The 15,278-nt window shown below is 43.1% G+C and overlaps 1 protein-coding gene across 1 annotated transcript; it reads left to right on the top strand.

The window, feature by feature from the left end:
• Positions 1-208: 208 nt before the first annotated feature.
• On the top strand, positions 209-14,794 carry LOC135896885 (uncharacterized). The gene is made up of 8 exons (XM_070539390.1): positions 209-352; positions 4,491-4,588; positions 8,973-9,164; positions 10,867-10,951; positions 11,714-11,866; positions 11,946-12,158; positions 13,757-13,931; positions 14,700-14,794. The coding sequence occupies exons 1-8, from the start codon at positions 209-211 to the stop codon at positions 14,792-14,794; spliced, it is 1,155 nt and encodes a 384-aa protein (XP_070395491.1).
• Positions 14,795-15,278: the final 484 nt, after the last annotated feature.

Genomic DNA, 15,278 nt, shown 5'->3' with positions numbered 1-15,278 from the left:
TATACAACAAAAAACGTGAAAAATTAGTGCATCACAGACGTTCATATATCCTGTGGCGCCCCGGTTCCGTGGTGAGCCAACCCCGCAGGCCCGGGGCCGCCTGGGATAGCCCGCCTAAAGTTCTACGTTGCCCGCACGGTACGCACGTTGGGTTACCGTCCTGCACGCTTCTTTGTGTTCGCGCTTTTGGCGCATATGTTCTTCAAACATGGCCTCAAAATGCCTTGTTGAGTTCCGAGAAAAGAAGATCGTCGTTCATTTCGACGGGTCACTGACACGGCAAGAGCTCATCGGAAACTTGCAGGCATCGAGCGTCCTGGCGAATGTCGACACAGCGCAGCTAAAGCTCACGGTACGTATACGCAGTGCGATTGATCATACATTATATTTTTCTCATTGTGGTAAGAATTCTTCATAGTATATTCTCGCGCAGTGTACTTAATTATTGACGAGCACAGTAACAAAGAAAAAAGACTACGAACGGTTTGCGCACCATCCATTGTCATCGTCTTTGTTCCCGTGCTCGTCATAAGTACACAGCGCAAGAAGAAACTATGAACAACCAGCAACTAGCCCAATTCATCGCTCTTTCAACGCATTTTTGCGCTTGGTCTGGTAGGAGCGCCGTGTTGAGTTTGTGTGCGTGCAATGTCGCGGTCATAATCGAAAAAGCGTCATATCTTCAAAATGCATGCATGTATGTAACCGCGCTCCAGCCTGTAACCTTCATTGAAGCTGATTCCAATGAAATTTGTTGCAGTGTGAAGAAAAAAGAGAGTCCTGTAGTGGCCATAAAAGGAACTTGAACCATAATGTAGTGCTGAAGTACTTTATTAAGGCCTTGCAAAGGTTGGTTCTGTGATTGCCTAAAGAACGGTTACTTGCGTTTTCTTACGACGTCGCTGCGGTAAAGCTATTGGACAACAGTGCTATATACCAGTTTAGCCTTTAGTGCTACTTGAAGCTATTTCATTTTTTGAAGTCTGTCAATTGTTTCCCGACGAGAACGCTATACTTATAAAGGTGTTCACGGTTTCATTTGAATTTCGCGCTGCAGTTGCAACACTGAATGTCAATATTTCTCGTAACCCTTAAATTTCAGTTCTTGTTTGGAGTGATATTTTTTTATTTATAAGGCCATTTTGCACGTGATAATGGCCTATAGTTATCACGGTGCAAGGTGACCATGCAAGTTCAGGGATGCCTGGATGCGTACCACGAGACGTTCATTTGAGGGATCGCCAGCTGTTTTTGCGCAGGCGCAAGTACGAGCGGACGCGAGTCCGGGGGCTTTTGCTCCTTGAATTGCTTGATCATGCGAGTCTGCTCAGGCACTACGGAGGAGGTTTTTATGTAGGCGTTTGTCCCTAGGCGTGCCGGCGTTGCGGAGTGCGGTCGTTTACGCTCGGACGCTGGCTGCTGGCGTGGCAAAATAGGTGAAGCAGCGGGCACTGACGGCCGATTTGGCGACCGCTGTGTCGGACAGAATTTCCGGCACCTGCGGCACTCGTGCTAACTCAATCGTAGCGGATCATAGCTTTTTCGCGCCTTACGGCAATGTACCTTGTAAATTTACATCACTGATGTTTCTGTGGGAGCAGTAGCGACAGTAGTAGAGCCCGGACCGCATATATTAAAAATCTAGAAGGCAGAGCGCCTTAGCAATCGTGGTTGAACGCAAGTGGGTGAAAGGCCGCCGGTGACGATGACTGACTCGACACCAGCGGCAGGCGCGAGAAAGTCTGTCCGACGTACCTTCAGAAGTGAAGTTCTGACTGATGTTGCTGAAGTCGCGGGGTGCGGTAGTGCTGAACTTAGCGTCACAAGTTGGCGGCTGGACGTAATTATATTTACTCAATCGTGCTTTTTACTAATTGTAACAACGTGTCATTATTTCGCATTATTGGCGGCGCCTCCAGCACACCAAAGCGGCAATGTGGACACCAAAGCTAGAACCCAGACTGGACCGTGGGTAGGGGCTCGCAGAGGCCCCAACCCACGGGTCGTCGTGCTTCCAGCTTTGATACCCCCGCTACCCCTTGGGTGCCTTAGCTTAATATCCTACGCCGCCTGCGTTATTGTAACCTCATGTGCTCTCCTAAGGCATCCATTTGCCAATTACATTTGCTGTCCTGGAGCAGTGCTTGTAAAATATCCAATCTATCCCTTTCAATAGATGAAGTGCCAATAGTGACGGCACACAGGAAGGAATACAGACAGGACAAGGCACTACTTGGAACTGTTTATTGAAGTCAAAGGTGGCTGTATATATAGCCATGAGAAGAGGGGAACGAAAAAAGAGGGACACTATGTGAATGCGCACATGCGAGAACACTGAAGATATATATGAAAGGAATAACGTTTAATCTCAATCTAAAACTTATCTAAAAACATGCTTTCCTTCGTGTAAATATTCAGAGATGCGGTGCTGACACAGGTGTCCCCTCTTTTCTTAATTTGGTTGGCCTCCAACAATTCATGCGCCACAGACTCTTTACTTTTAAACACGATTGTTGTATCATGAAGCCTTGCTTCACATACTTGTTTATTTTCATTCCCGCAGGCCTTGCACTGAAGCGGCAAGTTTGAACCATATCCCTTCTTTAATGAAAGGTTATGTTCCCGCAGGCGTTCATTAATACATCGGCCAGTTTGGTCGATATACTCTTTCCCACACTTCAGCGGTGTGCGGTATATGACCCCTTCTTCACACTTAACGAAAGGGTTCGTATGTTTAATAGAACATGCTACTTTCTTAGACTCATCTGAACCAATCAGGCGGCACAAAGTAGCAAGTTTTCGGGGCGCAGAAAAAACCACAGGAATTTTGTATTTCATGGCGACGTGTTTAAGATTATGTGCCACTTTATGAGAATAGGGTATCACCACTGGTTTAGCTTTCTTTTCGACTGTTTGACTTTCTTCACTTTTTTTTTCTTTCTTTTTCCACTTTTTTCAATAAGGCCTCTGAAACTGCGCTTAAAACCAAGCAAGGAAACCCAGCCTTCCTCAACTTCAAAATCTGGCCGTCAAAGCTTGCTTGTGCCTTATGACAGCAAGATTTTTTCAGGGAGGATTCGGGGCACATAGTGGCAATTGCACGTTGAACAGTCTTGGAGTGTGTGTTGGACTGTATACCGCTGAAGTGTGGGAAAGAGTATATTGGCCAAACTGGCCGATGTATTAATGAACGCCTGTGGGACCATGACCTTTCATTGAAAAATTGATATGGTTCAAACTTGGCGCTTCATTGCAAGGCCTGTGGGAATGAGAAGAAACAAGTATGTGAAGCAAGGCTTCATGATACAACAATCATGTTTAAAAGTAAGAATTCTGTGTCACGTGAATTGTTGGAGGCCAACCAGATTAAGAAAACAGGGGACACCTATGTCAGCACCCCGTCTCTGAATATTTACACAAAGGAAAGCATGTTTTTTAGATAGGTTTTAGATTTAGATTAAACGTGATTCCCTTCATTTATATCTTCAGTGTTCTTGCACGTGCGAATTCACATAGTCAGTGCTCCTCTTTTTTCGTTCCCCTCTCCTCATGGCTACATAATCAGCCACCTTTGACTTCAATAAACAGTGGCAAGTAGCGCCTTTTGTCCTGTCTGTATTCCTTCCTGTGTGCCGTCACTATTGGCGCTTCATCTATTGAAAGATATGCACCAACTAGCCCCACGTGTCTTACTCCAATCTATCGTCGCGCCAAAAAAAGCAACCCGCGACATATACAACACCAATAAGAACCTTGCCCATTCAGACACAGCGATCACCAAATGGCGCGTCTGTGCCAACTGCCTCACCGCGCGGGCAGCCAGTGGTGGAGCATTAACAAACTCGACCGCACTTCGCAATGCCAGCATCTAGGGGACAAACGCATAAACACGCGCTAAGAAACCTCCGTAGTGCCTAGGCAGAGTCATATATTCAAGGAGCAAAAGCTCCCAGATTCTCCCTCTCATGCCTGCTCTTACTCGCGCGTGTGCACACACAACTGGCGATCCCTCAAATAAACGTCTCGTTAGATGCGTGGCTTCGTTTCGTTACATTGTAGGTGCTCGTCAGTCGGTGCGGTGATTTCAACCTCGCTTTCATTAGCGTAATGCCGGCGCTGCAGGAGATAGCTAGCCTTGCACTTTTGTGCCGCATTTGAAAGGCTGCTGGTTCTACCATGTCGAGGCCGGTCATAGATTGCGACATGACAGCTTTTTGTGATCGTGCTCAAAAAATGCAGCATGCGAAACGAAACCGCGCTTTCAAGTATCACGTCAGAGTGTGCTTATTTAGTTGTGCGGCCACGGTGGCTACCTGTCGCGGAGCGCAGCCATTTGCTCCCTTTGGCCATAATCGCCACTGTTCCAATCACCGTGCCATATCCGATGCCTTAAAAAAATCTAAGTGACCCATAATGCTGCAGTAAACAATACTTTGCTGTTGAATGAAGAATAAGTACAGCAGTATTCTTTTCTTAACCTTTTGCAACAGGTGTATGATGAAGACTTCAAAGTATTTGTAGATGTCCCAGATGACTTTGTCATTATCGACAAACTTAAATTGCAACTAAAAGAAGTGAGCGAGTACCGGTAAGTTCAACACAAAGAAGTACTGGCATGACATTTTTGACCTCATTTTATGTTTGCAATAAAGGTTTTCAATTTTGAAACCCTAAACACATAAGCCTCAAAACAGCCTAAATAATTTCCCATGACAGCATTGCTAAATCTTGGTTTCATTTCCAAGGAGGTAGGCGTATGTGTCATGATGCTGAAGGCGGCCACGCGACAGCAGCACATTGTGACATTTCTGCACTTTCCCAGGCTTGCTCAATTGCTGGTAAAGTAATGTAGGCATTCAACTGTAGTATTGTAGCGCAATATGGCAGAAAAATACACAAACAAGAGACAAGCACGGTTGCCACAATCAACTGTTTACTGAGAGGCCATCCACCATTTGGTGGGCATGTACACCATCGCATCACTGGGATAAAATATACGACACAAGAAAGCTTGTGTCAAATAAATGGCATTCATAAAATCGTGCTCGAGATAGTGCAGGCTTGTGGATGCTTCAATGCCGCAGATAGCTAGAGGCATTCTTTTTGATAAAAAAATGCTTCCAGTGCGAATGGTGACATGCTGTTCTACCCCTGCCTAGAATCTTGTAACTCTGTCGTATAATGTAGTTATGAAGGAACACCCGTGGTTGTTTTATATCCTCATTTGCTTTCAGTACACATCTGGAAATAGTAAAATGTATAACGAAATTGAAACATGACAAAGCAATAATATTCACAGAATCTTTAAGACTTGTAAAGGCATTAATTTCTTTACAAAAGCATACAAATCCTGTTTTCATTGAACTTTACTCACTCTTATGCAACAGCTATTTCTCACATAGACATGTAATATGCTGGGTACCTGGTCATAGAGGCATCAAGGGTAGTGTACTAGCTGACAAAATGGCCACATTGTTCACATCACTAGATATTATTCCTACAACTGCTGTCCCTGTCACAGATCTGAAGCCTTTCTTATGAAAGAAACTGTGAAACCACAATTAGGTTTCTGGCCCTCCGCCACAAAATTGCGGCAAACAGATGTCCTATTCTATCGTCTCATAATAGAACACACATTTGGGACCCATAATTTTCTACCCATGGCACACGATTTGTGGCCGTCGCCACACACAATGGAGTCCTACGCCACGTCCGCAGCGTCACTACCCTCGCTGCCGAGACGGCTGAAGTGGCCATCGCCCTGACCACTCTAGATACCACCTGTCACACCATCGTGTGTGACTCTCGCTTAGTCGTCACTAACTTCAGCAAAGTCCGTATTTCCCCTCAAGCTCTTTGCATCCTCTGCCAGGCGCCTCGCTCTAAAGACGGCACGATCTCCTTGACATGGATCCCAGCCCATGCGGGCCCTGTCCACCCACACCACCCTAGCCTCAGTGAGGTCACCCACTCCATTGCGCGAGGCCTAGTCAACTGCGCTTGAGTCACTGGAGATGAGTTGGATACCAGGGACAATCTGACCACTTATAACAATCTCGTTAAGGCCTTTTACCTCAGTGACTGAATCTTCCCCCCCCACCTCGCTCCAAGTTAAGCCGTGCGCAGGCTACCACCCTGCGTCTGCTACAAACATACCCTTTACCTGCCCACCTCCACCTTATATTCCCAGACGTTTACACTACCCCCAACTGCCGGTGCGGTGGCACTCACCTGGCTATGCTTCCACATATGCTGTGGGCATGCCCAGCACAGTACACACACATTAACACCACAATCCTCTCGTCAAGGTTGCGTGAGGCTCTGCGGAGCTCCGCCCTCGAAGACCAAACCTGGGCGACCCAGCACGCCCGTGAGGCGGCGGCGAGGCAAGCCCTCGACGTCCCCTCATGGGAGGCTTAGGCCTGGCCATCATAAAGTGCTGGTTCTTTAATAAAAGTTTATTCCTCCTGCTTCTGCTGAAATGAATCTCAAAGCTGTGGTAGATGCGGAGAGAGGCTGACCATTCTCCACGTCTATACTGGAGTGTCGGGAAGCCGAAGCTAAGAGAAAGAAAAATTTTCCTCTGGCATACCGTTATTGTGTCCCACTTCACCTGGCAATGTTTACCAGCAATGCAGTCCTCAGTTTCTTGAATGATGTTGTCCTACATGTTATTAGTCCCGTACATTCGTAGCACTTCCTCTGTTCAGAGCAGGCCACTGCGATAGCAGTATTGTATAGCACATGCCTCTAGGCCCTTGTGTCTCAAGGGCTCAAACAAGGCAGTGGTGCTGTAGTCAATTTTAGCATCTGATATTTTTTGTATATTGTATCATTCTTTCGCAGTGCATCTTAATGCTCATAGTACACATCATTTCTCATTACTCATCCGATAATCTTATTACACATTGAATTTATGCACTTTAGAGCGACCATTTTTAAGGCCCCTTTACAGCCATGTCACATCAACTTCATAGAAGTTATAACTACACTGCGAACTCATTACCACGGGCATGGCGCTCATTGGCCATACCTGGCCCTTGCGCCATTAAACATTACCATTCATTCACTCAACTTATTAGGGTGTAAAATAACATGACGTTCATTATGGCTGCCTGCATGAAATCCCGTGTAAATGCAGCACGACCTCTGGCCTCTCCTTCAAGCATTCAAGCGGAGTCCTTTCCTTTCCAGCCCCAAGTTTCGCACTTTCAATGAAACACTCGGCCACAGCAAAAACTACCGTCATAGGGAAGCTTGCCGAAAAAAAGTCTGCCTGCCTGGAAGTCAAAGGTATTGTATGATATGTGGGCACTAGTTCCAGAGCACAGATTCCATGCGCTGCCATGCAAGACACTTTTTCTCAATCTTTGAGTGGGCAGAATCAAAAGGCACAAGGCCTTTCTTGCCAACGTGTAAAGAAATGTGTTTCTGTAGTTTTACGTTACAAAACCACGATCTGATTGTGTGGCATGCTGTGGTGGGAGTCACTGGATTATTTTGAATGCCTGGGCTTCTTTGTATAAGCCTATATGCACATACACAAGTGCCTTCACATTTCACCCTATGGAAATGCAGCTGCCATGGCAAGGAATCGGACCCGCAACCTCACGCTTAGTAGAGCAACGCCAGAGCCACTGAGCCACCATGGCATGCGGCAGGTGGGAAGGATAGATCGCAGCTTCTCGATTTGAAACTGAAATTGTGTTCTGATCATGTACGTTGTGGGTACTTTCTACGTTGCCCAGAAAGGACTTCTGCCTTTTCATTATGCCCACTCGATCATTCTGAAAAAGTGGTATGCATGACTGTGCATAGAATCTGGGCTCTGGAAGTAGTGCTGACATCTCGTACAATACATTTGATTTCCAGGTAGGCCACCTTTTCTTCAGTGGGCCTCCTTGTGGTTTTCATTGCTGTGGCAGAGTATCTCTCGCAGAGCTTAACTTGCTGCTGGAAGGGTAAAGGCCCAGCCTGAACGCTTGAAGGAAAGGCCAAAGGTTGTTACATTTACACAGGATTTCATACAACCTCAAAAAAGTTGCAGGCAGACATGTTGACCCTCTCACTTCTTCAGACCCTAATAAGTTGCAAGAACTCTGCTCCTGGGTGCATGCTGAAAGCAAATGAGAATATAAGATAATTATGGCAAAACAGCACAAATGACGGGATGGGTGAAAAACGAACAGGACAATATTCTGTCCAGCACCTGGCCGTTTTACGAGTCCCGTCGTCCGCACTGTTTTGTCATAATGTACTTAAACTAACAAGTCCAGCTAAGGACACTTGCGCAACATAAAACAACTTGGGTGTCCCTTCATAACTACATCATGCAACAAAGTTTACATTGGGCAGACAGAACTATGCGCAAATGAGTATCTTAAGGAGGATGCTGAAATTGCAAGGAAGAGAATAGGTATGCACATTTGGCCATGCACTTTGCATGTGAATGCGAGTCACGATTTCAGTAGGCAAATTGTAGGCAGAAGCAAAAGCGCATGTCACAGTATGCATTAGAGGCATTCTTTGACAAAAATAATGCTTCTGTTTGCGGCAAAATGAAGCATCCACAAACCTGCACCATTCTGAGTGCAATCTTATGAAGGCACTTTTTCAACACTTTTTTTGTCGTCACATATTTTCCTCGAGTGCATGCTCAACAAATGGTACATTTGTTGGTGCCCGTGCTTGATATACTTTATTGTCTGTCTGTATGTTCCCTGCACTAAACTTCCATAGGATTTTACCTAAGTTTTCCATTAAAAGAATCGCCTATAACGCCACGAGCGCAGGTATTCATAATTTTCCTACTAATATACGATTAAATTTATTTCTATGTTTTTCATTAGCTGTAAGAAAGAATCTTGAAGATTGACTACCAGTTGACTACCAGCTCTTTTATTCACTATAGAAAAATTCTGAGATTCTTCTTGCTGTTTTATAGCTGTGGTTATTTTGACCTACTGTTGCAGAGTTGTGGATGTTTTGGACGTTGAAGTAGCACAAATGCCGCTGCAGCTAGCACCTACACTTACGTCATACACACTCCCACCAGTACCGCTGGACATCCAAATGGCTGTTGAGAAACATCGTGCTGGGATGCACTTTGAAAAGAGGCAGCGACTCATCCAGTGGTTGTTTCATGACCTCTGCTCATATGGAATGTGAGAGGCAGTTTATATATTTTTGCGCACCTTGTTTTTACAATGCTGTTATCTTGTTGCACTGGATGGCCTTCTTACAGTAAACTTGCAATAATTCAAACTTGGATATTTTGTAGTCTCAGTTAATTCAAACGAATCTTGTATTTTTGTTTGACCCACTATGTTTTTAATGTACTTAAAGCCGCTTAATTCAAACTGCAGCATTTGGTTAATTCTGCTAGTTCAAACTTATTTTTATTGTCCGTACCGGAAATATCAGCTGCCTTTGTCACTTCAGCTGAACATTTGAGTGCATATATCTTTCAAACAGCTGAAAATGAAGCTGATTGCCTGCCTGCAGTTGTCAAAGCTGTCAAAACCATGAGGAGAAAAGAACTGGTTGCCCTTGCTGGAATAGAAAACTTAGTTTTGAAGTCACAAGCTGCTAAAAGCCGTCAACAATTTGCAGTTGATTTTAAATATGCGAATAAATGAATATTTCATTACAGTATAGGCTAATATGTTTCCCCAAGTCATGTTTATGCTTGCATCTGATAATTCAAATGAAATTCTGGGGTCCCCTTGAGTAAGAATTATCTGGTCTACTGTATGGTGCTAAACAAAGTGAGCCTCCTGTTTCATTTTTTGTAGTACACACTGTTTCTTAGCATGTATGTGTGCAAAAGTGTTGTCAATGCAAGCATGCAATGTTGCTCATTCAGTTTTGGCCAATGTGCAGTAATTGTAAACTGACAGCTAAGAGAAGTATGCTTGCATGAGCATGCAGGTTCATATACAGCCTGTTCCTACTTAGGGACTATCTAAAACAATGCAAAAGATAATCATGATTCAACTAACCGATTTTGATCATTAGGTGTCAGCTGTGATGTAAAAGTTAACAGCACAGTTAAGAAAAGTTCAGCAAAGAACTTAAGGTATTTTAGGACACATGTTGCTTGCATTTGTATACACATCCTTGGATTGTGCCACAGAAATGCACTTGACATATCCCAGTCACGTGAGCAAATTTAGTGACCCTTCGAGCGAGTTCACCTCGCTGATTGTCGCTGTGGTGGCATGGTACTAGAAATCAAAATAATTCGTAATTCGGGATTGATCACAATGACAATCTACGAAGCCATGGGGTGTCGAAAATGAACATTTCCAGCTTGATATGGCTTTGCTTTTCTCGCAAAGGCGCTCGTAACATTTGAAATCATGAGAAAAAATTATCTTGGAATTAGTGCACTCTTCAATTTATTTATTTATTTTTAGCAATCAGCATTTATTTATTTTTAGAACCCAAGACCACAAGCTGTGATTAAATAGTCACTTTTTCACAAAGTAAAAAGGCACGACACTAATATACTCAATTTTGGTGCATAATAGGAGCAACAGGTGGTCAGGCAAATGAAAGTTACACTTTCAACTTTCATAGCCAGCAAGTCAATCTGTGGCATTAACACCAAAAAATCAGTCCTGTAGCACTGTAGCGTTTCTGGTATTGCTCCCACTACCTCAATTAAGTCAGAAATTTGTGTTGTGTGAGAAATGCCCATTACCTTAATCAGTAAGCACACTTGATTTTACTGATTTTTACAGTGCCTCTCTTTGTGTTACTTGCAGTAATTACACTATTAGTAGAGAATGTGTACGCTTTCTTCTTTTGAATTTTGATACACATGGCTCGCTGACCTCTCTGGTAACACTGGTTTTTGTTTAGGCATCCAGGAAAGCTGTATGAGGAAGCAAGCAAAGCGCTGGTAGCAAAATACCCCAGTTTGGCTGACAGCACTGGAACTGGATATGTAAGCTTTACTTTTTACGTATTGCTGATTTCTACTAAGTAATATCTGCAGCAGTTCGTCCTTTGATCATAATTTTTTTTTCTTCAGCAAAATATAGTAAGATAGATGGAACATGTTATGTTTTTGGTAAAATTTTACTTTCATGCGCGATGTGCCTGTAGTACTGCCACAGTGTTTTTGTTAGTGGCACAGCACTTTATCTGTTTGAAAAATTATGGCTTATCAGTGACTGCTGTGCAATATCGTTTCATCTGTTGCATTTGGTACTGCACAGAAGTATGCCTTGACCAAATATATTTTGCACGTAGCTTTAGTTCTCCCATAACTGCCGCGATTACTAGCGGGTACATTCACATGTAGGCTTTTGATTAGCTAGCATGTGCACTGCCAGCTCTCAACATGGCTGGTAATGAGGTCTGTGTTGTTCATCTCATGCACGTAATGTGAACACCTGAGAGAGTATTTGCATGTTACAGTGACCCGTAGCACCTTGCACATGCCCTAACCACTCTGAACATTAATTTGCGTATTTTAATTTCTTGATGCATGCTTTAGAATACCCCAGTAAGCAAAACGTTATTGAAAGCAGCACGGTGCTTTAGAAAAAAATGCACATTTTGTCTTAATGTTTCAGAATGTTTCAAAGCAATTCTATCAACTGGCAGATCTGCCAATTTCTAGCTCTGCTTTGCAGTAATAACCAAAACATATTAGTAACCATATTGTGAGATGTAATAAAATGTTGACATTTTGAACTTTCAGGATTCTTGGAGGGAATCGTTGCGCTTCAAGGCGAAGTATGAAAGGAGAAAGATAAAGATACAGCGTGGAGAAATTGTGCCTACCAAAAGGACCCCCACAAGTACATTGGCCAGTGGCGAGACAATGGCGAAAAGAATGAAAAGACCTACTGCTGTAAGCATCAGTTGCCTGGCGTTGGCATGTAACATCATTTAGTTTGAAAGGTGTCTGGTACATTTTTTTTCTTTCTTAGGTTGTTGAAGTGTGGGATGGCGAAGATGAGAGCAGCATCAGAAGCCACATTGCTTCCATGAAAAAGGAGCTTCTGAAACCAAAGGCGAACTTTTCATATGTCACAGATTGCATGTTACGGACATTCAGAACTCGACGGGACTGGATTGAAAAGGAGTGCCCAACAATCCAGGCTATCACGGATGAATATCCAGCTCTGAAATTAAGCGCCATGGTAATTACTGCTGTGTTTTTTTAAATGTATTGTTGTATGCTTGGTTACCAAATACATTTCCTGTATTGCATGGGGGTGCAACATACTTCCATACGCATTCTGGCCAGGTTTGTGGGCTCTCCTACAGTGTTGCAGAATGAGGTGAAATAATGCGCAGTCATAAAAACTGCTCTAATGGCACATGCAAAATTTTTAAAATCTGGGAGTGCAATGATTGTGTTTTATTATTTAGGTTTCACTGTAGCATCAGTGTTGTACTGTGGAAGTTTTACATGTTCACTATAACTGCCTTTGAATAAGTTTAAGTCATAGTGCACTTATGTTCTGTTTAGTAAGCATAATAGTATTTGGACTACTGTTTGCATTCATTGTGCTTCCATCAATCTTTCTTTAACAAATTGTGATTTTAGTAGTTGCACGAATGCACCATTTTTTAGCGTTCTGAAACACTGCAGTAATTGGAATGGCTACGTACTTGGCTTGCTGGAATATGAACACAAGCTAGCCTTCTCGGGGTTAAATGGCTATGTGGCCCTCCAAACAACTCTGTGCTATGTCACAGCTACTTTGGGCAGCCGAACAAGGTTTATCACAAGTTTCATGACAAAAAAAAATATTCCAAGGACTCATGCTCGCTGTTCACTGCTTGGATCCTGTGAGCCATTAGATAAAAGAGGAGAGGAAGAACATGGTGTCCTTTGATATAGGGTATCCCTAAAATTTCCCCATCATTCATTGGCATGTTAGTTGTTTGCAGAAAGGCACTTAGAAAATCTTTCTCTTATACTTTGCATGACATATTTGTGATATGGAATGCCATGGCTCCATGCAATGCATAGTGATGCCATGACCAGTCCTTGTACGTGCAATGGACTTCTTGGGTGCAATCTCGTACGCGTTCCAAAATAGAACGGAGGCGGTCCGTTCTTTACGTCACGAAATAGGCGGTATGTTCCATTCCGTTCGTACAATAGCAGACGACACGGAATGATTGACAGCAGATATCACGTCACAATTGATGTCATGGCGCTCGGCACAGTTCAAATTGACGAATCATATTTGGCTCGGTGGAACGAACCGCCTCCATTCTATTTTGGAATGCGTACAAGATCGCACCCCTAGTCTACGCAAAGTTTAAGTGTAACTTTCAAAAAAGAAACTAAAGCTGCTGCCTGCCTCATTGCTTTAATTGTATGCTCATAGCCTGTTCTCTAGTCTTGAAAGCTGCTAGGGTATTTTGTGGCATTATAATATTTTAGAATATTTCAGGTGAATGCTATTGTTCAAGTAGCTTATCGTCCAATTTGCACCATGTAAAGACTAAGTTAACCCACTTGTTAGCTAGCAGATAACACATTCCTAGTAGTTCTTGCAGCATGCATTTATTTCCATCACGGTTAGTTTTGTGCGTTCGAGCTGTAGCTCAAGGCTTCCAATATGAGTTGTGCAAACTGCTTTAGGCAAAATACACTGCTTGTACAGCCAGAGAATTTGAAAACAATCAGGCTGTGAGACGAGTGACTGCAATTTTCTTTGCTTTAGAGCAAAGCGCTAATGTAAGGACTGACCATTTTATCTTTTATTTTTCCTCCATTAAGCTTCACAACGAGTTTATGCTGCAAACAGGTGTTGACCTGAGTACAACACTGCGACCCCTACTGCGTGCTGTTGCAAAGAAGGTAATTGAAAGAGCCCAGAAGAAACGGCATCTTGAGGCATTTCTTGCGGACTTTAACAGTCGCTTGGAGGCTGTCACCGAGGACAAAAAAAATGGTAAAGAGGCTGTTCTGCTTGATGATTCGAATTCACTAATATATGTTTAATCATGATGATCATGCTGAGGAAAGTGTACTTAATGAGTGAACTGAAGTAAAGGTATGGCGAATGTCATCCGTGTGGGAATAGTATAGACATAGAACATGATAGCTTATGTAGTGGATCAAACTACTCACTGGAGGAGCCATACTTGCCGGTTTACAGAGAGCGTTTGTACTCCTAAGAGTCCTGTTGTTATGAAGAAACTGCTTACCTGATCTTAATGCTCCATTAGTGCATCTAACAAATAACCCTTCATAATCTGCTATGTAGTGATGACGGAAACTCGCTAACATAAAGAATACTAGGATGTCCACATCGTTTTATAGTAATTGTGAAAATTCCTGTTTTATTAGAAAGATATTTGAAAAATATATTTTCTTTTGTCACTACTCTACTCATTTTCATCTCGGTCTCGGAAATTACTATTTGCACACACCCGCTGTTTAAATATATTTTCCAGACATCTCCAAGTAGGTGCTGTGGGTATAAACATTTAAAAGGCCAAAATTTGCAACAAAACAGAAAGGGATTCTTGAAATTGGTTCTTTTTAATTAGCTGTTTGAAGTATTGACATATGAATCCTAGATAGACATGCCTTTAAGGTGCAACGTATCGTTTGTCAGGCCTACTAATGTCATGGCTACTTATCCTGGCGGGGCGACAGTGTATTGCTTTGGTGCTACCCTGTTTGACCTGCTTACATTCAGCACTTTTCCTTCCAGATTTGATCGAGACTGCTGCAATTTGTTTGCTGCCCTGTCTCGTTAAAGAGCGCAAGGAAGCATTTTTGACAACTGTAAGTGCACCTGAACTGTAAGCAGTAAGTGTAGTGAGCCGTGGGATAAACCACGCCACTTTAGCACGGTTATGACTCAGGCTCAATTCACTACTTTATGGCAAGTATTAGCACTCTTAAGTGGAGCTGAAGGACATCTAAGTTACCTCAAAGATTCACTGTTTCGTAGTCTTGCTTATGTATAGCTAGTGACAGGTCAAAACAGTAGCAAGGGCTCCTCAGAGACAAAATGTTCATGTGTCAGTGACTTGCCTTGAGGGGAAGCCTTAGTCTGAACATCCTGTCAAAATACATGGGAAGGGAAAAAGTTTTTCTTGGCAACCACTGCTCCAATGTTAGCAAAGGTTGCTCCATTGAAAAGAAAAAGTGAAAATCTAGTGACTAAGCGATTATTTTCTTTTGGTTGTTTATATACTTTATACTTGTGCTCCACAAGTTTAACTGGACAGCACTGCTAAACATAATGGCAAAGACAGAAAATGACAGGACATGTGCTGTACTTGCA

This window comes from Dermacentor albipictus, chromosome 5 (genome assembly GCF_038994185.2).
Source record: "Dermacentor albipictus isolate Rhodes 1998 colony chromosome 5, USDA_Dalb.pri_finalv2, whole genome shotgun sequence".
Classification (NCBI taxonomy): domain Eukaryota; kingdom Metazoa; phylum Arthropoda; class Arachnida; order Ixodida; family Ixodidae; genus Dermacentor; species Dermacentor albipictus.
The sequence above is the reverse complement of the archived record's forward strand: the minus strand, read 5'-3'. Positions and strand labels throughout refer to the sequence as shown.